The 24,819-nt window shown below is 44.0% G+C and overlaps 1 protein-coding gene across 1 annotated transcript; it reads left to right on the plus strand.

Moving 5' to 3' along the window:
- The first annotated feature begins 5,133 nt into the window (after positions 1-5,133).
- On the plus strand, positions 5,134-22,940 carry LOC119177154 (uncharacterized). The gene is made up of 6 exons (XM_037428553.2): positions 5,134-5,914; positions 7,539-7,648; positions 16,892-16,992; positions 18,487-18,648; positions 19,771-19,868; positions 21,841-22,940. The coding sequence occupies exons 1-6, from the start codon at positions 5,514-5,516 to the stop codon at positions 22,286-22,288; spliced, it is 1,320 nt and encodes a 439-aa protein (XP_037284450.2). The 5' UTR covers positions 5,134-5,513; the 3' UTR covers positions 22,289-22,940.
- Positions 22,941-24,819: the final 1,879 nt, after the last annotated feature.

The following is a 24,819-nucleotide window of genomic DNA, read 5'->3' on the forward strand; positions in this document are numbered from 1 at the left end:
CCGGGACGCTTCTGAAAATCTACCCATTTCAGCCAAAAGTCTTTAAACAAGGATAGTGATCCTAATTGTTTCGCGAGTTTTAAGTTTTTTTTTTACTTACTAAAGCACGGGAGGAGATTTTTATTTAAACAATATTTTAAATCAATTTCTGTTGCGGTGAATGAAATTGAACAGTGCTGCTACCTCCTAGCTAAGGGACTGTGAACAGGTGGGAGCTGTAGTCTACCTGTCTGTGCTGAACCGTGAGTCGTTCAGAAGAGCCACTTTGCCCCTCTCAAACTGAAAAAAAGAGTGCTTGAAATAGCCACAAGCAGCTCGATCCTGTATGCTTTGGCCTCATTTATTGAAGCTCGTTCTCAGCATTTCACTGTTCTCACCATTTTCTTATGTTCTATGCCTGTTTAAAACGCTCTTTCAAATTTCGAAAGTCTCCCAAAACGTTGGTAAAGCTCCAAAGAGATAGAATTGTCGCTAGGATGACTACAAAGGCGCTAAATTCAGCAACTTTCTTGCTAAGTTTACACCACTGGTTGCACTAAGTGCTGTAGTTTATAAAGTTTCACCTAACAAATTAGAGTCATGAGATAAAATTTATTGCTAGGTTTTTTTCGAAGAAAAAAAAGGCATTAACAATTTGAAGCGTGCCTTTCTGCAAGCCATTAGATTTTTTCTGTAGCGAAATGGGCTTTTTTTGAGCTGCAAGCTGTTTCTGGCAGTTTCGGCCACATGTTCTTCGGCTTTTTTCACGAAGTGTCAGGAGGTCGGGCAGCACTGCGCTTGCTGGGCGCTTTTCACTTGGTCTTTTGCTGCACTAGCTGCGGCTCGTGCCACTGCTTGTACTGCTAGTACTAGGGTCTACTGCCTATCCTTGGGTGTACGCAGTGGAATTCTCATCCACGCTGGTTTCAGGGTCAGCTGTCGCAGTGCTTTCACTCCCCTCGGTGTCATATACAGCCACAAACTCACTGGCTGCTGGTGCTTAGTCAACTGGTGGCTGTGCACGACAGGAAAAAAAATATGTATTTACAAAAGTACACTTCTTTAAAGCTCGCTTGAAAGAAATGTCTTCGATTGGACTTTGACCTGTCACAACACCTGGTAAAATACTATGGATCAGTTTAAATTAAATAAACAGTGGCCATGCTTATGCATGAGCTTGATTATAACGAATTGCAGCCTCCATTGTTATCTTGGTGCTTGTAATGTGTTAAATGCTTCACATCAAAATAATAAACAATGACATGTTCAATGGCCTACTTGAAAATTTTTACAGTGGTGCTCTGCAACATCACATGCAACATTTTATAGCATACTCAGAACACGCGCCAAGTTGGCTTATAGCAATAACCTAATACTAGTTGTAGTGTAATGAGGAAAATAGCTGATTACCGCCCAACGTACCTCAATCAGGTCACTGTCGTTGATTGGCAGTGATTTGAAAAAATAATGCAGCTGCAAATAAAACAGCCATTCTATTCCTTTAGCACCAGTGGTTGTTGCACAATGCCTCATGTTTCTGCAAAAAAAATTAATGAACATGAAATTTGGCAGCATATAGACATGCATATGCAGTATTTCTGCAGGCCAAATAAAAAGCATTCCAAAAAAGCAAACTGACAGGTGCGCTTGGAAAGAAGCATAGACCTGCCTCTGAAGCCAGAGCCTGAAAGAATTCATATAACAAGGATAATAGTTACAGTGATACCGCAAGTCCACATTTGTTAAGCACATTGTATCGTGTCATTCATGAAGCCAAATATGCTGTGCTGGGTACCGGTGGAAAACAGAACCAGCTTTATTGCATACGTGTACATATATAAGATTTGCAAGAGGCGTGTCTTTAAGCCACTAACAGATAAGCTCTTCGAGTTAAGCGTTAAACAGATACGATAAGCTTTCGTGGCACACGTGGAGCGCTCGGCTCCCAAGATACGATACACATATTACACGCTCTGCCACGATTAATTTATTTCCAATATCTTTACTGCCTTGTGAAAAAATTGTGGGTGGAGGAGTCATTCATGGAATAAAAATACACAGTGCCACCTTATGTTGATCTAGCTAGACGCCTCAGCACGTTTGAGTGATCCATGTGTTTGTTAATTTTCCGCCAACCAGACATGGATGGAAAAAATTCGACAGATCTCACGTACCTGGGAATCAACGTTATGCGAAGCATGTGGAGGGAAGGTGACCGTGTTACAATTTTTTGATTGAGCGACACGACATGAAATGACTCTAAATATATGCACAAATGTTGCACGCACAGGCATATGTTGAAAAGTCACGCATGTTTATATAAGCAGTTATTTTCGCTTGCGTGACGATGCTAACTGGAACATGCGTATTAGCAACACCAGGAGCTGATATGAAGCGCTGATGCTTGCGAGGATGCTGGCCCTGGACACTGCTACAGAAATCAACTTCAGTGCATGTCAACTAACCACAATAGTCGTTAACCCGACGTGACAGCTGTATGAAAGGAGTATATTTGTAATGTTTATAAAATTGGGTAGGCAGCACTGCAACCACAATTGATGATTGACGAAGATTAGCGTCTATTTGAAAAAGTAGTTCTGAGACCTGTCATAGCTAGGTAATAAAATGCTTTATTGCCACGCAGAATGCTTGGGTTCGATTCCAACTGGGACCTTTACATTTATTCTTTGCATTCGTCTGGTCGACGCTACCGATGTCATTGATTTCTGAACGGTTGCGCATTAAAATTGCCCATGCGTGTTCTCGTCGTTTCTGGGTAGATACTAAGTGTCAATCACCTGTTGCGCATACCAGCGGCACATACCCGCCCGTGGGTATGTGCCACTGTCTGGCAGGACGTGTTTGACAACGTACGCGAAGGGATTGTGACATTATTCATGTCTTGATCAGCGCGTCACATCCGTCAAAACATCTTAACCTCCCATGCTAACTTTGGTTCACGCCAAGTTAAGGGAGTGACCACGAGAGCACCCAACCGTAAGTGGCTAGATAGATAGATAGATAGATAGATAGATAGATAGATAGATAGATAGATAGATAGATAGATAGATAGATAGATAGATACGCGATAGATAGATAAAAAGTAACCAAAGTTCGCTGAGAAATGCTTCGCATTTAAAAGCCACCTGAATGCATGCTTGGGCTTTTCGTTTGCGTAGGGTTTGCAATTCTTTATAGCAGCTTTAAAAAGACGAGAACGAGCGTGTATCTCAATAAAAGAATACGTCGTAGCTGTCATGTAGTTAAGTGAAAAAATTGGGGTCCCTTAAGCTTTGCCTTTAGAAGTGGAACCTGATTGTGAAATCCAGCCCTTAGTGCACCCTTCAACCGCTAGGTGCATACTCATTCATATGTTTTGTTAGATACACACACACGCACGCAAACACGCACGCAAACACGCGCACAGTAGATTGGACCAGTGCGCGCTATTATCGCCGAATGGGATTGTTTTCGTCGTGGCACTTGTCAAAGAAAATGCATTAAATGGGCACTGAAACACTTTTTCAAATAACCATGGAATGAATTCACTAGAAGAGCTTATTGCCTCACGAACTGAATGCCGCAAAAATTTTAGAAATCCGCGCAATGCGAGTGGAGTTACAAAGGTTCGTCGCATGCTGCAATCGCACTATCTCTTCTCTCGTCCCCACGAAAGCGCTGGAAGCTAGGCAGGGAAGGGGGGGGGGGGCAGGGCAAAGAATCTACCACGCTTCGTAACCTTGCGCACTTTTTTTCTTCAAATGCACGGCTTTTTCAGTGTGAACGCGCACGCATGCGTGGAGGACAAGTAGCGGCCTCCCACGGCTATCTCGGTAACTTGATTTTTCGGTCACAGTCGCACAGTAGATTTTTCACTCATAACCAACGAGGCCGACGCCGGCGGCGGGTTTTCTGCGACACGAGCTGTTTAACGTTATCGTGTTAAAATCTAGCAGAAACAAAATGCCACTCTTGTAAAAGCATCTCGATAGGCGTGAATTGCACATGATATTTCCGCACCTCGGACAAACTTGCACGCGTGTAACGAGCGCACTTTTATCTTGAGTCAGGGCTGGTTTGAACACTCATGCTGCCATTCGTAACAAATGATTGCGCAAATTTGAGTGCGCTCTCTGCCGGAAACATTAATTCACATCCAACATGTGGCTGCCACGTTGTGAAGGTGCCTAGTTACATAGACCAGTCTTCCATGCCACACTGTAAGGCAAAATTGATTGATACGTGGGGTTTAACGTCCCAAAACCACCATTTGATTATGAGAGACGCCGTAGTGGAGGGCTCCGGAAATTTCGACCACCTGCGGTTCTTTAACGTGCACCCAAATCTGAGCACACGGGCCTACAACATTTCCGCCTCCATCGGAAATGCAGCCGCCGCAGCCGGGATTTGAACCCGCGACCTGTGGGTCAGCAGCCGAGTACCTTAACCACTAGACCACCGCGGCGGGGCGGGTTGAATGGTGGCACAACGATAGAGGCCCATGAGATTAGGTTTATGTGCTCGTTAAAGAAGCCTGGGCGGCTGCATTTTTGATGGAGGCGAAAATGCTGTAGGCCCGTGTGCTCGGAATCGGGCGCATGTTAGAAAACCCCAGGTAGTCGAAATTTGTGGTGCCCTCCACTACGGCGTCTCTCATAATCATATATGGTAGTTTTGAGACGTTAAACTTCACATATTAATCAATCAAAGACACCAGGGCGTTCGAAATTGCCGAAATTCTCCACTACGTTGTTTATCACAGTGGTTTTGAGATGCTAAGCTTCACCAATTTTTATTGTTCTTAAGTTCTTGGTTTAGCTTATGTGAGAATGCATCTGTAAAGGGCACTTTTTCAGACAATAAGTATACTCTGAACGCAATATTAGCCCCATCTTAGTGCTAGACGAGCTGATTGCTTGTGATTAGTGCCCGAAAACGCAGCCGCCAACCTTAAGCCCACGTTTCATGCTGTTAGTCCTTCCTATCTAAGCGGGAATATATGTATGACGACTGGGATTTGACAGTGCATACATTCCGCTGCTGGAACGAGGGCCGTGAGACCAGGTGGTCAAAGCAAGCGCTGATAAAGGCGTGGATCTGTTACCGTGTCTTGATAATTTTGCGCATCACTAGCGCCATCGAGATCCCACTTTGTTGCATGCTTAAAACAAACGGGGTGCCCTTTCACAGCAACTGGATTGCCGTCGCAGAATTTCGTGTTACACTGACGAGGGCGTCGTCACATCGGCAAATCACTCTGAACTACTCCGTGTGCTTTGCGCCGACATTTTACCACATTAAAGGTGTCGCTGTTCGTCATTCACGTGCACCTTTCGGTGACTTCACGAAGCAGACACTCCAGAGCTTCTCGTCGTGCCATTTTCTCGAAACTCATCGGCGTTCTGAAGCAACAGCGGTGGCACACAGGACGTTGAGGAATTGGAGCTTCTCGGGATTGCACCAGTTCACACTTTTTGCCTGCAGTTCCGTGAGTTTCCCTTGAAGTATTTCCCGTCTGTTTTCGTCCAGTGCACATGGAAGCGTTAGCGGACAGTCTGGGGGCGTCTCCGAAATACATACTGTGGGATGCGATTGCAAAAGCTTCAGAGAGCGCACGCCCACCTTATTGGGAAGTATCTGGATTTTTTGAGGAGGAAACGAAAAGCAATCGATGTTGCGTAGAACGCCTTTTAGACTTCCGAGACTATGAATCGCCACCTGCCACATGGCCAGAGCGATGTTCACCGATCCTTGGGGCACCCTCTATGACTTCCGTGCCCAACATCATAGCCGATATGGTGGCCATTGCTCAGTTGAAACAGTGTCCACCACATCTGATGTTTCCTGCAAGCTGCGGCGGAATTTATTGGAACGGAAAGAACGCTGAGAGCATTGTTGGCAGTGAAGATCTCATTTCGGCAAGAGTGAACGCAAGGTAAGCTTTTTTTTTGCCAGCTGGTGGAGCGGCTGTGTCTATCACCACCATATTTGTGCTTAAGCTATGGGTGTACTTGTACTGTTCCCGGGAGTGCTTGCCGTATGAACATTTCTTGCACATATTTCTTTGAAACAAAAGTGTCATTCCTGCTATTGCTGCAGTGTAAAGAAAGGTTGTAGAAATGTTCTCTACGCATAATCTCGAACGTAGTTTTCATCAAATGCTCATATCTCGACGTTCCGCCGTTTCATTAGAAGCCAAATGAAACGCCGAAATTCATGCAAGCATCAATGCTTTAATTAACCCCAATGTAGCATAAATTGTGGCTGAGCAGTGATGAACACGTCCTAGGCGACGTTATGAATATATGCCGTCGATAACAAGGCAAAGCACACCTAAGTTGGCCGCGAGGTGGTAAAATACGAGCTGGGGTGGGATATGTCTTCATCCTTTTACGGCGAAAGCTGTTATCACAAGAAGGGTCATTTTTATTGCGCCGTCGTGAGTGTCCGAGACTGCTATCACGAGACAAAAAAAAACATGAATTAAGAAACATACAAGATGGAGCAGGGTTCATACTTAAACCTTCTCGGTGGCCGCAGAGTATTCTATACCACAGTTCCATGCCTATGCTCAGATCTCCTTCACAAATAAACCATATACGTGTGTTATGTTGAGATTAAATCACTGTAGTATATATATATATATATATATATATGTATATATATATATATATATATATATATATATATATATATATATTATAGCATGTAGAAGGGTAAAATAGCAACCAGTCGCCACAATAAAGAACGAACTACGTAGCCAGTGGGTCGGCGAATGCTTCTAACTCATTACAAAGCGGTTCACTGTAAAAGGAAACAACGGAGCGTGTGGTGGATGCTCGGCGCCACCCCGGCCGGCGGTGGCAAGGAGTTTAGCTCAGGCGAAATACCCTCTGTGAGCCAGTGGTGTATAGCCAAGGGGAGAAGTAAGGAAGGAGTGAAACCTGTTTCAAAAATTTTTAAAATTTTGCTTGCGCATACAAACGCACGCATGAGCGTACCCCACGTACGGTTGAACCCTCCTTCAATTCCACGCGGAAAAATGTTTCGCTACGCCCCTGCTGTGAAGGGAGCTATTCCATCGTCCGATAACACGCACTGCCGTGCGTCGAATAGTCGCGCGTACCGTTCACGAGACGAAAGAACACCGCGCATGGTGCTGTGTGCGCCTGTGTTTAAACTCGTTTCAGCCCCCGGCCCGCCGTGGCGGCCACGTGCTCTGAAGTTTGCCTTAACAGTAGAACCCTGTGTATGCTGGAATGACTTCCTCATTTGTTTCTGTTTTTTGCTTTATTGGAATGTCTTCGTTTGCTGAGCTGTGTTGCTCCTTTTCGTGGTTCGTTTTCTCTTGCTGTCACGAAGGCTGTCATTGAGTGAACAACAAATTACCACACTTAAAGCCAGAAACACCTTGTGAAAGAAATTATGAAACTCATTTGGTGAGATGCAAAACCGCAAAATGCCGCGATGCGTTAATCTCTGACCGAAAGTGTAGTTGAATGGCCTCTCATTAGGTTACAATAAACTGTTTTTTAATCGTGCATGTCCTCCACTTTCAGTTCCCGCTACATTCATGTTCGACTCCAGGGAATGAAGTTGAATCATCGTTACTTCGTCTCCTTCAATATGCAGCTGTGTGGCGATACAAGCGATCCAGACCATGACGTCGGTGAGTTTGAATAGCGCGTAAATAATTCCAAGATTTTTGCGGGATTTTTCTCCGCTCTCTAAAGAAACCCATTGACAAAGGAAGAAATAGTCCGCGTAAACGAGAACTGTTTCCTTAGTTTTCACGATTTGACTTCACACAAAATGTCTACCTATAAGCGAGAAGCACGCATCTGTCATAGAAAAGGTGTTAAGCTGAATTAGAATGGCAAAATGATCAAAACGAGAGCAAAGAAAAACATGCCACAAAAATCAGAAAGTCACAGGAAAAGCTTTTTTTCCTCGTTTTCGTACTCCTTTTAATGATGTATTTGATGTATTAGTATCATAACTTCGCACTACAAGAGAACACTCGCCCATCACCCTAATTTTTTTCATGCTCACTCACGTTCATACTCACGTGAGCTCACCACAACCATGAATATTCGTTCAAATTTCCTAATTTTTTTCATATGATAAGCTACTCAATCACGTTCATGCTCAAATATACTTCAGGATGCGCATTCTCGTTCACACTCACGTGCACTTAATCATACGTTATAACTTCTGCTCATACTCACATAGACGCGCATTCTGATTTACTCATTCAGGTTCATACTAACGTGCGCTAACGCCTACATGTACTCACGTTTATATTCGCATATATTCGCAGCTAAAGTGCAGCTACTCATTCAGGTTCATATTCGAATGTATTCACACTGTAATAGCACCTTCTCACTCATGTCGCTTATTCTTGCAGTGCAAGCTACTCACGCTCATACTTACGGGAACTCGCACACATAAGTACTCACCGATGTTTAAAACCACGTCTGTTCACTCAGCCTCGCCAACCTTAATTAAATAGATGGTGTGACGATGCATCGTCTGGTCAGGAAGATGCATGCAGAAAAAAAAATTGGCAGATTCTACGTACAGTGGGAATCGATGATATGCGAAGCACGAATGAGGAAGGTTGGTATGTCACATTAAAATCGGGACAACGTTATGAGGCGGACACAAATTATACCGTACATAATTTCCATGTCAAGATAACCATGTTTAGACGTGTCATTTATTTTTGTCGTCTATTCACGTCACGTCATACCAAATTTAATATATGTGGAGCTAGCGAAACAGCTGCGAGCGTGCTATGAGCGTAGCTTGTAGTCATGTTTTACATGACACACATGTCAAGTGGATGTATCATGTTCGAACGTGTCATTTACCTTTGTCACCTATTGACGTCACGAAATACCAAATTTGGTATACGTGAAGCGAACTCGATGGCCGCGAGCGCATCATGAGTGTGGCATGTAGTCATGTTTTTACATGACATGCATCTCATGATTATCATGCTTGCACCAGTCGTGTCTTCGTCATTCATTCACGTCCCGTAATACCTTATTTGGTATATGTGAGACTAATGAAACGACCGCGAGTGCACCACGAGCGGGGCGTGTAGCCATGACTTACATGACACGCATAACACAATTTTTACGTTGGGTCTGTCACTTGTATTCGCAATGCAGTCATGTCATACCAAACCTTTTTGCGTTGTCATGTGAACGAAACCACTGCAAGAGCAGCAGGACCATGAAATGTAAATCATGGCATTCATGACATACATGTCATGATTTTTCGTTATGACTACTCACGTGATCTTGCGATACAGTCATGTTATGCCATACCGATTTTGCTATTGATACCATAATTGCAAGAGCCAGGAGAGCTAAAAGTCGTAGGCGGGTAGATAGGTAGGTAGACGAATGAATGGACGGTTGGATGGATGGATGGATAACCTCAAAATCGCGGATGTTCGCCGAGAAATTCTTCGCATTGAAAGACGAAATGAAAGAGTGCGACAAAAATGAAAACGGTTAAAAAATAAAAAATGACATTTCCATTGCCTTATAATATAGCATTGTTCATAGACATCTTTTGAAAAATCACGTGTGTATTGCGAATATGTTTATTTCGGGGAGAGTGGTAACGGAAAGATTGCATGAATGACGTGAGGAAAAAGAACGGCGTGTCTAACGCACTTGCAGAACAAGTGGCTGCATCTTATCTGAACATTTACTGGTCCAAGCCCACCGTATTGGCAATGGAAAGAAACTCGTGTTCACATCAATATTTAGAATCCCGTCTTATTCGAACTACGAAAAAAAAAACACAGAAAAAAAATGATGGCAATCTGCCACCAGCGTTCGCCAGGTGTCTCTACAGCGTTCTAAAACTGATATAAGCCGGCTTCACTGGGCCACTTTACTGTGAACAAGGCTACCGCATACAGTAGCCGAAACGTCATTTTTTTATGTGTTAAGCTAATAAAGCCGCGGGTTTGCCTTTCTACTGGGATCATTTCGTGACCACCTAGTTTATGGATGACTCAGCAAGTGGTGCTAGTTTGAGTGACAGACTGACGGACGGATGGACTCACGGTTTACCGATAAAACCCTCCGAAGCTTCACCCCACTCATCATCATTCGATCACTCCGTGGATATGCTGTCATTTATTTGTTTGTTTTAAACATTCTAGTTTTGGTCGGCGCTCTTTCACTAACGTTAATAGTCGCATGCACTCATACCCATACGTGCTCACTTACGCTCATACTGATATACTCGCACTCCAAGCTGCTCAGTCACGTTCGTACTTATGTCTACATCCACGCATACGTACTTGCTCACTTTCATACTCACGTCTATTGACACTCACAATTATTCATATTCCTACTCGCATCAGCTAACACCATAGGTCGGCGAACTCACTCATCAGTCGACTCTCTCGGGTCGACTCGCTCGCTGGATTCCGTGCCGACCGGTTGTGCCCTCGCGATCTCCGACGACAACGCAGCTCTGGCCGACTGGGTTAGTCCTACGCCACCTCCAGCCGCCGGTCCCCTACGACGACAACAGCGCAGCTCTGGCCGACTGAATTAGCCCTACGCCATTTCCTGTCGCCGACAAGAGCTCTCGCAAGTGGTGCCCCGTCGTCGGACTCCTGTGACCGTGTTTCATTTTTCCTATCTCTCTTATGTCGTCGCTCGCTGTCCTAGCGCATCTCTCTCTCTCTCTCTTTCTCTCTCTCTATACCTTTATTCCTATCCTTTTCATTTCTCCTCACCCCCATCCCTTGTTAGCTACTGTTGAGGTGTCGCTCGCTGATGCAGACAGTTACGGGGCTCACTTTTCTCTTCTTTCCCCTCTTACAACCACAACCTCTTTTCGGACTCTCTCAGACTAAGCTCAAGCCGTAAGTCTTAGCGCGAGTCGGGTGAGCAGTATTTTGGGGAGCTTGAGTCTGAGGGAGTCCCGTTGAAGAAAATTTCGGGAGGTTGAGTCCGAGTGAGGTCGGCCCAGGAAAAATTTGTCGAGTCTCAGTTTGACTGAGTTCAAAATGTAACGTATATTTCTTGAGTGAGTCTGAGTGAGTTGCACTTTATTTTGCCAACATACGGCCCTATCTTCTCATTTTCAGCATTAATTTTACCTGAATTAACGTTTATACTCACGTGTATTCACACGCATTCCAAAGTAGTTTTGTTGATGCACCATTTCAATATTCATTGACCAAAGGCGTACATTACGTAGAGGGGTACTCCGAAGTCCCCCTCGCCCATTTATTTCAGGAAAGTTCTTGATAAATATATCGTACATGTAGTCAATGAAAACCTAGTTTCTATGAAGACCTAGAATCGGCAATGAGTGAGGTAAAAACAGAGTATACTATACCGATGGGACACTTTAATCCAAAAGTAGGGAAGAAGCAGGCTGGAGACCCAGGCAGTAGGAGATTATGGCATCGGTACTAGAAACGCCAGAGGAGAGCTACTAGTAGGATTCGCAGAACGCAATAATTTACGGATTCTGAATGCCTTCTACCGAAAACGAGGAAACCGCAAGTTGACATGGAAGAGCCCTAATGGCAAAAATAAGAACGAAATGGACTTTATAATGAGTGCACACCCAGGCATCGTGCAGGATGTGGAAGTGGTTGGCAAGGTACGATGCAGTGACCATAGAACGGTATGGTCTGGAATTCACCTAGCCTTGAAGAAGGAACGAAAGAAGCTTATACGCAAGAAGCAAATCAATGAGCTAGCACTGAGAGAGAAAGTACAGGAAGAGTTTCGCTTCAGAACAGGTATTCGGCTCTTAGTGAGGAAACCAACCTTAGCGTAGATACAATTAATGATAATCTGACGAGTATCATTACGGAGTGTGCGTGGAAGTTGGAGGCAGGGTAGTTGGACAGAACACTGGCAAGCTTTCCCGGGAAACGAAGAATCTTATTAAGAAGCGTCAAATCACGAGAGTCTCCAGTACAACAGACAAAATAGAACTGGCAGAGCTTCCGAAGTTGATTAATAGGCGTAAGGTATGCGATGTAAGAAGGTATAACATGGAGAGAATCGAACACGCTCTGAAAAACAGAGGAAGCGTCAAAGCAGTGAAGAGGAAACTTGGGATAGGCAAAAATTGGATGTATGCAATGAGGGACAAAGAAGGCGAAATAACTACCAATATGAATAGGATAGTTAAAATAACGGAGGCGTTTGGCAGAGATCTGTAAAGTAGCTGGGACAACCACGACGTTAATATTATACGAACTAGCAGTAACCCAGATGACACCCCACAAGTAATGATAGAAGTCAGAAAAGCTTTGGAGAGCCTGCAAAGAGGCAAAGCTGCTGGTGAGGATCAGGTAACATCAGATCTGCTGAAAGATAGAGGACAGATTGTGTTAGAAAAACTAGCCACCCTGTTTACGAGGTGTCTTCTGACGGGAAGAGTAACAGAGCCTTGAAAGAGTGCTAACATCATCTTAATACATAAGAAAGGAGATGACAAGGACTTGAAGAATTACTGGCCGATCAGCTTGCTCTCTGTAGTATACAAACTATTTACAAAGGTAATTGCTAACAGAGTAAAAAAAACAATAAAATTCAACCAACCAAAGGAACAAGCAGGATTTCGAACAGGCTACTCAACAATCGACGACATCCATACTATCCATCAGGTAATAGAGGAATGTTCACAATATAACCAACCACTATACATAGCCTTCATAGATTACGAGAAGGCGTTTGATTCAGTAGAAATATCAGCCGTCATGCAGACACTGCGTAATCAGGGCGTCGATGAAGTATGTATAAACATCCTGGAAGAAATCTACAGGGGATCAACTGGTACCATAGTGCTTCATAAAGAAAGCAACAGAATACCAATCAAGAAGGGTGTAAGGCAGGGAGACACAATCTCCCCAATGCTATTTACCGCGTGCTTACAGGAGGTTTTCAGAAGCCTAGGATGGGAACAGTTAGTGATAAGAGTTAATGGAGAGTACCTTAATAACCTGCGCTTCGCCTATGACATTGCATTGCTGAGTAACTCAGGGGACGAATTGCAACTCATGATTACGGAGTTAAACAAGGAGAGCAGAAAGGTGGGTTTTAAAATTAATCTGCAGAAAATGAAAGTAATGTGCAACAACCTCGGAAGAGAGCAGTGCTTCGACATAGGTGATAGTGCGCTACAAATTGTAAAAGACTATGTTTACATAGGGCAGGTAATAACCATGGAGCCGAACCGCGAGATGGAAGAATAAGAATAAGGTGGAGCACATTTGGCAAGCACTCTGAAATTATGACAGGTAGATTGCTACTATCCCTCAAGAGGAAGGTATATAACAGCTGTATCTTGCCGGTACTTATCTACGGAGCAGAAACCTGGAGACTTACATAGAGGGTCTTACATAGAGGAGACTTACATAAACTTAAATTGAGGACGACGCAGCGAGCAACGGAAAGAAAAATGGTAGGTGTAACCTTAAGAGACAAGAAGAGAGCAGAGTGGATTAGGCAACAAACGGGGGTTAAGGATATCATAGTTGAAATCAAGAAGAAATGAACATGGGCCGGGCATGTAGCGCGTAGACAGGATAACCGCTGGTCATTAAGGGTAAGTAACCGGATTCCCAGAGAGGGCAAGCGGGTTAGGGGGAGACAGAAGGTTATGTGAGCAGGTGAGATTAAGAAGTTTGCGGGTATAAATTGGCAGCAGCAAGCACATTACCGGGTTAACTGGCAGAACATGGGAGATGCCTTTGTCCTGCAGCGGACGTAGTCAGGCTGACGTTGATGATGACTATGATGATGTAGTCATCTTTTTCAAGCAAAATTACCTAGCTGGTTTGGGAGCATGCGTAACTCGTATTTGAAGGTGCTATAATAAATGGTGCCAAGAAGAGCACCAATTGCGTGAGATATTGGTATTAAAGAGCATTGACACCTCTGTTGAGAAAGCTAGTTCTAGGCTAATGGAGTAATGAGTCGACTCACTCGGATTGAGTTGTGCCCGCCTGAGTGAGTCTGCGTGAGAAATATTTTCGTTAGATTGAGTCCGAGTGGGTTCGGTTGAGAAAAATATCCGTGACTGTGAGTCCGATCGAGGGAGCCTGGCTCACAAAAAGTTTGGCGAGTTTGAGTCCGAATGAGTACGAAGCACCAATTGTATTCATGAGTTTGAGAGAGCTCCACAGGTTTTGCCGACCTATGCCTCACACTCATAGGTACTCACTCACGTTCATACTTGGGTGTACTTACGGTCAAACCTACTTACGTTCACTCCCGCGTGTAATCTCACTGTGTGCAACAATGTTATTGCACACAGTGTACCTTTCGATGTATCTATCTTTTCTTCCTCGTCCCGCGTCACTAGATGCATGACATTGCGGAATTTTAATCTTCCACCCACTAAAAACGTGTATGGTGAACGCTTACTACAGTTCGTAGTAGCTAAAGTGTGGAATAACATACCACTTATGATTAAAAATTCTAGGGTTTTCTCGAGCGCACTCAAAAAATATTTGCTTCATGTAGATCAATAGTAATGACCATGTACTAAGCCTTACACATAGTTTGATGTTTTGTCTATACTTGATTATTTCATTATTTATGAACAAAGTGCAACAATGTGTATCTTCTTGTATTTTTGTTCATTTGTTGAAAAATCAACGTTTTTTGATGTTTTGATTTTTTTCTTATACACAAATTGTATTCTGCTTGTATCATTCTCCCGTTAGACCCCTTACTAGCCTATGGCTATGGGTCTAATCAGTGTTGGGCATTTCTTGAAATGTGGTCATAACAACCTCAATAAAATGTAAATGTAAAATGTATTCAGTCTCAGATTAACACATGCCCACTCGCGCTCATTTTACCATCAGCTCACACAGCTATTCTCGTCCGTATATTAACGTCTGCCTTCGCCCAAAGGCACTGACTCACGCTCATTCACTTTACTGATCACTCATTTTCATTATTTCGGCTATTCATACTTACAGGCATTCGGTCACGTTCTTTCTCGCGCACTTTATTATCACTCAACTGCGTCACCGTTCTCAGCGATGGGTACTTGCGCTCACACACAGGTTCGCAAACACTATTCACTCGCTCTCGCCATGTGTCAGAACTCCTTCTATTCACGCCTACTCACAATCATTGGTTCTCGCTCGCGTTCTCTCACACTTACACCTACTCACTCACTGCAATTCTCTCGGCCATCCATGCTCAGACGCATTCATGCTCCCCCCTCCCTTCATGGTGGTCTCGTGGCTATGTGGTACTTGACTAGCCACTAACCCCAAGGTCACAGGGTCGAATCCCAGTCACTGAGGCGGCATTTTGGGTAGAGGTGAAATGCTTGAGGCCGGCATACTTAGTTTTATGCTCGTAAAACTAACAAAGGTGGTCGAAATTCTTAGTCCTTCCCCAAAGGCATCCTTCATATTCATGTCAAGGTTTTCACTTACTACCTCAGAGCTGTTAAGGTCATGCTTTGCCGCGTGTCGTCGTTAAAAAAAAACTAACGTACTGACACGCGCTCTCTTTATCCTCTACTTCCTCCTCTTCTACTTCACTGCCATAGCACGTGGCGCCTAGGAAGCCATAATCCATGCGTGCTCAGTGAAAGAGCTATATAAGAGGAGAAAAACGTTCAAGGCTGTTTTTGCATTTTTATATAAGCGTTTACTCCAAGTCCACGCGTTTCTCTTTGAATGGACTGCATTTTGGTTGATGAAGGAGCAGCAAACAGCAGGGAGCTTAACCAGAAAAACTTCAGGTTGGCTACTCTACACTTGCAGATTAGGGAAAGAGACAAGAGATGAGAAAGAGGAGGGAGAGGAGAGAGGGAAAATAAATTAACGAAGAGACAGGCAGTAAATTCAGTGCAGCGTGTACAACTACAGTGCGAGCCAGGGGCGTTCGCACAAACACATCGTTTTCAAAATGCGCACGAAGAATTTCACTGCGAGGTCGGCTGTCGAGAGATGTGGACGTTGCTGCGGTAGCGCCTGCACATAAAGTGGCCGACTATCCAGTGACCGCAATGCTATAGAAGCCCGTACCTGTACTAGGCGATGTTGGTGCACGGTAAAGGACATCATACGGCCATATTTTGGAGCCCTTCGCTAGGGCGTCGACCCCCACAAGCATAAGCAATCTAGGACGTAAGACCCCCCTTTATTATCAAGCGTAGTCCAAGTTTTTTTCTTGCAACGTGAATCGCAGTGCGGACGAAAATATGCATTATTGTTGGCCATAATTACCTTGTTTACGGAGAGGGCACAGTGAGTAAGCTTTTTTTAAGGACTTACGCCATCATAACATCTGTATGTTCTTTTTGAAGTATACCTTAAAACAACCTTTTCATAGGCACTCGATCACATTTTTTTAGTGTTCTCTTGCAAGGGTAATACGCTAAGAGGAAAGTGAAATCAGCCTGTTGTACATTTCTCTGTAGGAGCTCTGGGGTGCTGCTGTTTGTTAATGTATTCTTTATTGCACGTGAGTTTTCTGGTTTTTTATTTGAGTCTATAAGACAATTAGATGTTGCAGCTGTTCAATATATTTTGGTAGATAATATATTAAATAAATATCCGAAATTTCCTATTCACAAGTACCAAAAGCAATAGAAGCCGTATATACGCAGGACATTTTACATGAAAGTGAAATGGTAGTGATTTAATTTACGTCCCTGCAGCTCTCTAATCCCAGCGTGCTCTCCCAAATTTGCAGCTTTTTAGGCTTGCAACTTGTGTCTTAATCCTTTCTTTTATATAGTTCACTATTAGCAATTTATATATATATATATATATATATATATATATATATATATATATATATATATATATATATATATATATATATATATATATATATATATATATAGTAATCTGGCTTTCTCTTCTTTTTTGACGCAGCGAGTTATGTTGTACCTCAGCCAAACCTGCTCGACGGTTTGGGTTGGACAAACAGCCCACTGTCCCTTGACTTGACTGTACTCCACGAGAAGAACCCGTTGGTGAGTGCTGCGCTACGCGTTACGACAGGCATAGAACAGAGCATTAAGTTAAACGACGATGCACTAGGTGCTGTAGAACCCTACGCTATTTTAGAGGCAAAGCTCCTTACGGTATAAACTTCTCTTCCGTATTTGTCTGTCGTAGCCACCCCTACTACGCTAACTGTTCGCTAGATAGCGCTCGCATTGCTCGAGATGTTTCGAGAAACAGATGAACCAACGAACGGATGCTTCGCCCCACTCGTCAACATTTACTCCGTGAAAATTCTGCGCTTATTTGTATTCTTTCTTATACAGAATAGATGCACTTGGTTGCTTTACACTGAAGATTAGTACGAATACACCGAAGATTAGTACGAAGAAGTATTACGAAGATTAGTACGAAGAAGTATTAATACACCGAAGATTAGTACGAAGAAAGGCAGTAATGAATTCTCATAGAAAACATTTTCTCAGAGACAACAATAGCAGCCTCAAAAGCGACACTCACCACGCTAAGGCCCTTCTTTCTCACGTCTCTTTTTCATGATATTGTATGGGTGTGAGATGCGTGTTTTCCAGAAATATAAAAAAGAGACCAAAGCTGGATTCTTTTCAGCGATGGTGCTGGCGTAGAATTATTTGAGTCTCATGGCTTGTCAAAGCAACAAATGTCTTATCCATAATGAGTAAGTCCTAAAAGCTTCAAAGCAAAAGTAATGAAATTAAGGCTTTTTTATTGAAATATAAAAATAAACGGAGTTGACACCATTACTTAGGGACGACTACCCTCTTCCACTTGATTGTTACAAATACAGAATTAAAAACAAAAATAAAATAGCATATATACTTGGATACAGTGCTACATAGATGAGTACAAAAGTTTTCATATGGGCAAAACAAACGCGTATCCGCCGCGTTCACTTTCCACCTAGTCCTCTCAGTAGTGGTCACCAATCATTGTTTCTTAAAAAAAAAAGGTTATTTTCGTCATGCCAAGCAAGCTGTCAATATAATCTAGTGAATAGTATTACTAACCAAAGGGGAATTTCAGGCAATGCGAGGCTTTTCTAAACACAGTCATGGTTAATTTGTATTCTGGAGCCCACAAGGAAATACATTAAAGGCTTAAAATGGCTCTCACTAGCTAACATGTAGTCATGGTATCACCGGTGTTGCCATCTAAGAATGCACAAAGCAACATGAACTGGAAGAAAGCATTCAATAAGCAGCAGCACTAGGGGATACCATTCCCAGACATAGGTGGGCCCACGGGGCGGTGTGGTGAGGAACACTGCACCCCTTTTTGAGAGGGAACACTGCGCCCGCCCATGCTCCCAATCGTGACATGCAAAGGCTGGGGTATGTGATGTCCGTATTGAGTCGAGTTAGTTTCCAAATGAATTTAAAACTGACGAGGTTTCCACACTGAAACAAAGTAACGTCTGTATCAAGCTTTAGTTCCTGTGAAAATTGCAATTTTGTTATGTTTACGCTCTGACACCACTGCCATAGGTTCCGGTCTGCACGAATGCTGAAGATTGCGGCGACGCCCGATACAAGGTTACTGTTCGCATTCTCCAACTGTCTGACGACTTCTGGCCAGCCGGTGTGAAGCCCGTCCTGATTACTCTGAAAGAAGGCCCCCTTGTGGATATTCTGTCGGCCAGACAGCAAGTGAGTCAAGTTTCAAGCGCAGTCTATACAACATTCTTTTGGCGGGGATGCACAGGATACGCTTTCTAGAAAGGGCCGTGGGATACTTTTTTCAGCATAGTCAGAAAGCGCTGCCGATCGGTAGTCACAGCTCCCGAGAACACGTGAGCCAAACTAACATTAGATCGCAGCTCATAGCCAAGAATTTCAGTTCTCAAAGTCAGGGATAAATCACTGCTTCTTCTCTCTGCAAATGATTCACTTACGCAGATTACTGTGCTATATACACAAGCCCACGGCTATTGTCAAATTGAAGCATAGCATACTGCGCTGTCGTTGTGGCCACGCCACGCGATGCTGACGTCACTGCGCGCACGCGCTTGCAGTCACACTGAAACCAGCCGCGTGTTCGAAGAAAACAGAAGTGCCCCACCGCGGTGGTCTAGTGGCTAAAGTACTCGGCTGCTGACGCGCAGGTCGCGGGATCGAATCCCGGCTGTGGCGGCTGAATTTCTGATGGAGGCGGGAATGTTGTAGGGCCATGTGCTCAGATTTGGGTGCATGTTAAAAAATCCTAGGTGGTCGAAATTTTCGGAGCCTTCCACTACGGCGCCTGTCATAGTCATATCGAGGTTTTGGGACGTTAAACCCCACATATCAATCAACGCTGCCTTTCTCGTGGCTTTTCTCGTTTTGCTTAACTTTTTCTTTTGTGAGAAACGTTTCACCGTGCAACACCAAATAGAGCACCACCATCTAACGTTTCTGTTACACCAGCCTCAGAAATAGACATGAACTCGTCTTTCAGGCCGATTGCTGTGATAGTCTTTGAGATTTATGGTGTCCTAAGTTAGACAGTCCTATAGACGCCAGTACACACTCATCGATTGAAAAACCACGTATCAGTTCAACACATGTTCATTGGTGCGAGTAATCTACAAGTTGGCTTAGAAAACATTATAGTGGGATGGACATTTAAGCTGTATCGTCACCACACCAGCTACCGAAAGCCTGCTTTGTTAATCAACCAGGCAGTTTGATCATTCGTGTATTTGGCCCCTGATTTTTTTTATTTTTACCTTCTTGGCGAAAATAAAATGTTCAAGATGGAAACGCCACGTTCGCGTTATACTTGTTTTGCAGAGAACGAAGCGACCACAAGTGTTTCCATTTGGAATGCAGGACGTCACATGTCCGAGTGACCACCCAGTGGTGTCAGACATGTCATTCATACCATACAGGTTGGTAAAATTACAGTTGTATACTTTGCACGTCACGATTCTTCAGCTCATTTTTTTTCTATGTCAATGACCATTCCTTTTAAGTTGAAGCAGCGGTTGAATGGCGTGTTGCGACAGGCACGTAGGCTTACGAAGAAGCGGCGTTTTTTTGATCCCCAAACAAGTCGCCGAACGGCTGGCGGCCGATGTCCGCCATGTATTGTTCTTCCCAGCTGGGAAGCGAGGCGCTGTGCCGCGAGTTGCCGTTTCACGAGACAGGTGTTTACGCGGTAGCAACATCTCCCTTGGAAGAGACAGCGGCGGCAGCCGCACGTAACCCGCTAAATGAACGAACAGTTCGGTGGACCCTTTTGAACTACTGCGGCGGCCCTTTTTATGTATGCTGTCGTAAGCTTGGGACACCAGCGGCACACACACAAGGAAGAACCACGTTGGTGTCACAGTGCAGTGCAGCAACCACGCCTAAATATAGGACGTTTACTTGACCATGTAAGGATGCGATCCTCGCAGGGTGTGTGGGACCCGTGATTGGACAGTGCAATATGCACCCATTTCCCGATCTAGGGATCTGGGAAATATGTAACCCTTACAATGAGCCACCACGCTCATTCGAATGGAGCTTTTCATGTAGTAGAGCTCGCCATGTACAAATAAACCTTATAATAAGTTCACCTTCCTCCTGCCTCGACATCCACCTTCATCCCGGATCTCTAGTGGCCCCAAAGCCCGGTCACAACAGCCGGTATATATGAGTGCAACAGTCGCATTCGGAGATGTTCAGTGAAGTCGGCCATTTCAAGAGTTATCGAAGCTGAAGTCAGAAGATCAGTGAACGTGAAGGAGTGATGCCTTGTGACACAGAAATAACGCGAGGACATCAAGAGCAATATCTGACGCAGGTACCTCTGCGTCATGCGAAGAAACAGCAACGCTATCGTCACTATTTCTCTGCAGTCTCAGAGTGCGTGTACTCATCTATTACAGCATCTGTCAGTCTGCTTGTGCACAGTACATACTTATATTGCATTTTTATCGCATTCTGTATACTTGTCTTACTGTGATACTTCCATGAATTTTCTTTCAGAAATTTGAATATATAATTTCTATGCTCAATAATTTGCCCCTCCTTGCACATTCACTCGCTTTCACTCTCCTCTTGTACACCACCACACGAGAGAGATGGTCAACCTATGTGCACTATAGTTTCTGATAAAATCCGCTCGAAAAAATAATGCCATGGGTCCCTACCACGAGGCGTGGAGTGGTGTGCATGATCTGCATGTGTGTATATACAGATTCGGTGCACATAAGTGAACACTGTGGTGAATTGACGTGAAAACGGGCAAAACTGAGGGTGACAAGTCATAAGGGGTGCGTTTCGTGTATCGGGACATCGTCAAACTATGAACCTGCTGTGTTCCCCTTCGATTCATTCTCCCCGGTTCTCTTCAGGCAGCTGCCGCAGTGGGGCTCAGTGTTTACCGCGCTCGGCTGCTGGCTTGGAAAAGGCGAGTTTGATCTCCGCCACGACGGTCGCATTATGCTGAAGTCGAAGAACTATAAAACCCGCGCACTATGCAATGTCTTTCACAAGTACACAATAACAGAAGAAATGAGTAGAAAGCGCTCTGGCAGCTTCCACCTAGAACACATCTTCCTTCTCTTTCTGGAGGAGAAAACAGATGAAAGGGAGATCGCAGAAAAGGAAAACGGAATAGGGGAGTAAGTGAACCAAATGAAGAGGACTTTTATGAAAATGAGCGAAACATGACACAATTTATATGGGTAGCCAGATTCGTTTGATGCATAAATGACATGTTGTCGTATGAGCTAACGAAACAGTAGTTGACTGAACGCGAATTATTGTCATTACAGAAATGATGGCTGAATGGCCGCTTATGAATTACTTCTTCGCACACTACTGATCGATACCAGTAGTAGAAAGAGCAAAACAATAGCTTTCTCGTTCCAGCTTCTCGTCGTTGGATTCCCGCAACCGCTACCAGTGGCCGGAAGAAGCCTGCACGCCAGTCACGCGTGTTGTGGATTCATCGCGTGATTTTGTGCAAGGATCGACCCCACAGTTCCGTACCCACGAATCTTCGCAGTCGGAACTTTTCGAGAACTTCGTCAGGGCCAGCTTCTTGTCTGCAGCCGCGTCCAGCAACGACCACGTCGCTGTAGACAGAGGTCGCACAAACTTCTTCCGAGACCTGGATGGCGAGGCTCTCTTGCGCCAGTTACACCTGCGCCAGCGCCATCCTCCAGCCACGCCACCTGGCGAGAGCCACTGTCAGCAGTGCTGTGGCAGTCTTTGTGACGGTGGGCATCACGCTATGCTAGATGATACGGGCATTTTCGAGGAAAATTATCTCAACGGGAGCTATGCTTGCCCGTCTGCAGACGCTATATTTCTCTAGTACTATTTTAGATAGTTTTAGCATTTGAATCTGTATTTAGCGTGGACATATCTATAACTTACTTTGAAGTTTGGTTAGTTTGAATATTATTTAGTTTTATTCGTTTACTCAAGTTTTCGGCGATAAATATTAGTGCGCTTAGAAGTCGGTGTCAAGTAAAAATCCAGCACTGGAATGCGTGAGTGATTGCGTACGCAATGTATCTGCAGTTCATCTTCAAAAACAACTGCTCATATGTGGTTTAACTACTAGAAGCAGCCTTGCTGTATCAATGATTTGATGGTCAAGTTCACGTGCTTAAAACTCCACTTCATGCTGAAAATCAGCCAGTAAGTTTGTGTGCCGGCTGCTTAATGATCGCATGCTTAGCTTCAAAGCCCAGCTCACTTGGCACCAAAGCGAATTTACTGCTGCAGCAACCAAACTCGGTATGTGCAGTTGTCTTATATGTTCACTTGTACAATATGGAGCGCATCGCCTTTTCTAACACCGTGCAGTAATCGCTTTTCAATCGACCAAGATTGTGACAGTTTTTCTTATTTCAAACCGGACTCGTGCTTTGTTCGCTTCACGGTCTTTTTTGGCTGTAATTTTAACAGCTTTCTAAACAGTTTTCTTTACATAAGTTGACCTAATAAAAATATAACTCAAAGTGGTCTATTTTTTTTCAACACTGGTTTACTCGCGGTTCTCTGGTTCTCGTGAGAACATTTACTATGCGCTGCTCATAATTTCCGGACGGTCATGTTCGCGCTCCTGAGTGCAGCAAAGTGCAAACCTGAATGAAGTGTTCTGCAACAAGATTTCTCCGTAGCCACAAAATTAAAGCCGCGTTGTGTGTATTTACGTAATTGCGACCTCACTCTAATACTGAGAGCCGAATAAGAACCTTTGGTGATCACTGGTTTCAAAACTTCTCTAGGTGTAATCTTTAGCTATTTTAAGGAAACCATGTAGGGAAACTTTTGGGCTTTGCTTTGTTGTAAATATAGGCCGGGGGCGGAAACTTCCTACATATTCCTTAATACGCACTCCTGCATGCTGATACACAGTGGCAGCTCCGCTTTTACCACTGGCAGTTGCCGAGAATCCAACTGGAAATCACGAACAGAACATTCCTCTTATGAAACCACTGGTGAGGTCAGCTAATAGGAGAAAAGAACTCAAAACAGGGAGGAAGGTAGCCGTGAAAGCTCTCCTTTACCACTTCGCTTGGAAGCAGAATGTGTTAATAATAGCGGGGTTTTTACGCCACGAAATCGCCGTATATTTATGAGTGAAGGCCTATGGAAATTTCGACCAGGTTGGGTTCTTTAACGTGCACCCAAATTTAGGCACACAGACCTCAAGCCTTTTCGCTTCCATCGTAAATGCTGCGCCGTGGCGGCCGGGATTTGATCCTGCGGGCCAGCAGCCGATTGCCTTAGCCACCAGACCACCGTGGCGAGATGAGAATGTGTTCGTACTCTCGTTCAGGTCCGCTGACTGCTTGGGTGATGCGGCTCTTTGTAAAAAGTTTGACAGTTTTTGAATTTTGTTTGCGTGTTCTGAAGTGGTGTAAGCTAAGCGGAATAATTTCTGTCACTGAAGTCGATCGACACAAATAAAAATGACTTCGTTATTGAACACTTTCTATAGAAAAATACACGTAGTGTATACAGGGGCTTTTATCAACGAAATGAGCAAATATAAAACCGTCATATTCTGAACCACTGGGAAAATGATCAACAATCACAAGCAGAACACGTCCTATTCGACTAAATCAGGTTTGTTATGACGACGCACATAGTTATTTTACAGAACATCAGTACCAAAGGAGACTGAAAACTAGAGAAACGAAGAGGCTTCAAGCGACCAGAAATTTAAGAGAACGTCGCTGTAAACAATGTTTCGGCAAGTTGGCTTGTTAGTGTCAGGGCAACAGCGTGGCCTTGATTTAGAAAAGTTCACTCATAGAAACCTTGGCTCCAGCGACATTTTCTTTAACAATTTCTCAAAGCAATGAGTTCATCACATGTAATAGTGTGTCAGTAATCTTTGAGTAAAAGCCCGCAAAGTTCCTCACCACGGCTACACAAATTTCAGAAATAGGAAGGAACATATGATTGCTTCACATCATTAAGTAGTACAAGCCAAAAGGGAGAGAAGAAAAAGTTTTGTAATTGAGCCTCACAAATGCAAAAATTTTAATTAACGCATTTGCCGACAGCAGCTTGGCTAGCGACATAGCACTTTTGTCTTTTCATCCAGGCTTGCAGAGATGCAGGCATACTCATGTACTCGTGAAAAAGCAATACCTGCCCCCACAATAGGCCCGAATATTTGCGTTCACCCTTTATCACTTGTAAACCTGAAAAACCTTCATGGAACTGGAGATCCTCGGCTTAGCACACACTAGAGTCGCGAAAACAGGTGTTGCCGAATTTAATCTTCGTTCAATGAATGGTTGTCTTGCTCGGCGTACCTCACTGTGGCTTTCGCTCTCTGCACGACACAACTTTCTGTCTTATCTGTCTCGCGCTTGGCACATA

Source organism: Rhipicephalus microplus, chromosome X (genome assembly GCF_043290135.1).
Source record: "Rhipicephalus microplus isolate Deutch F79 chromosome X, USDA_Rmic, whole genome shotgun sequence".
NCBI lineage: Eukaryota > Metazoa > Arthropoda > Arachnida > Ixodida > Ixodidae > Rhipicephalus > Rhipicephalus microplus.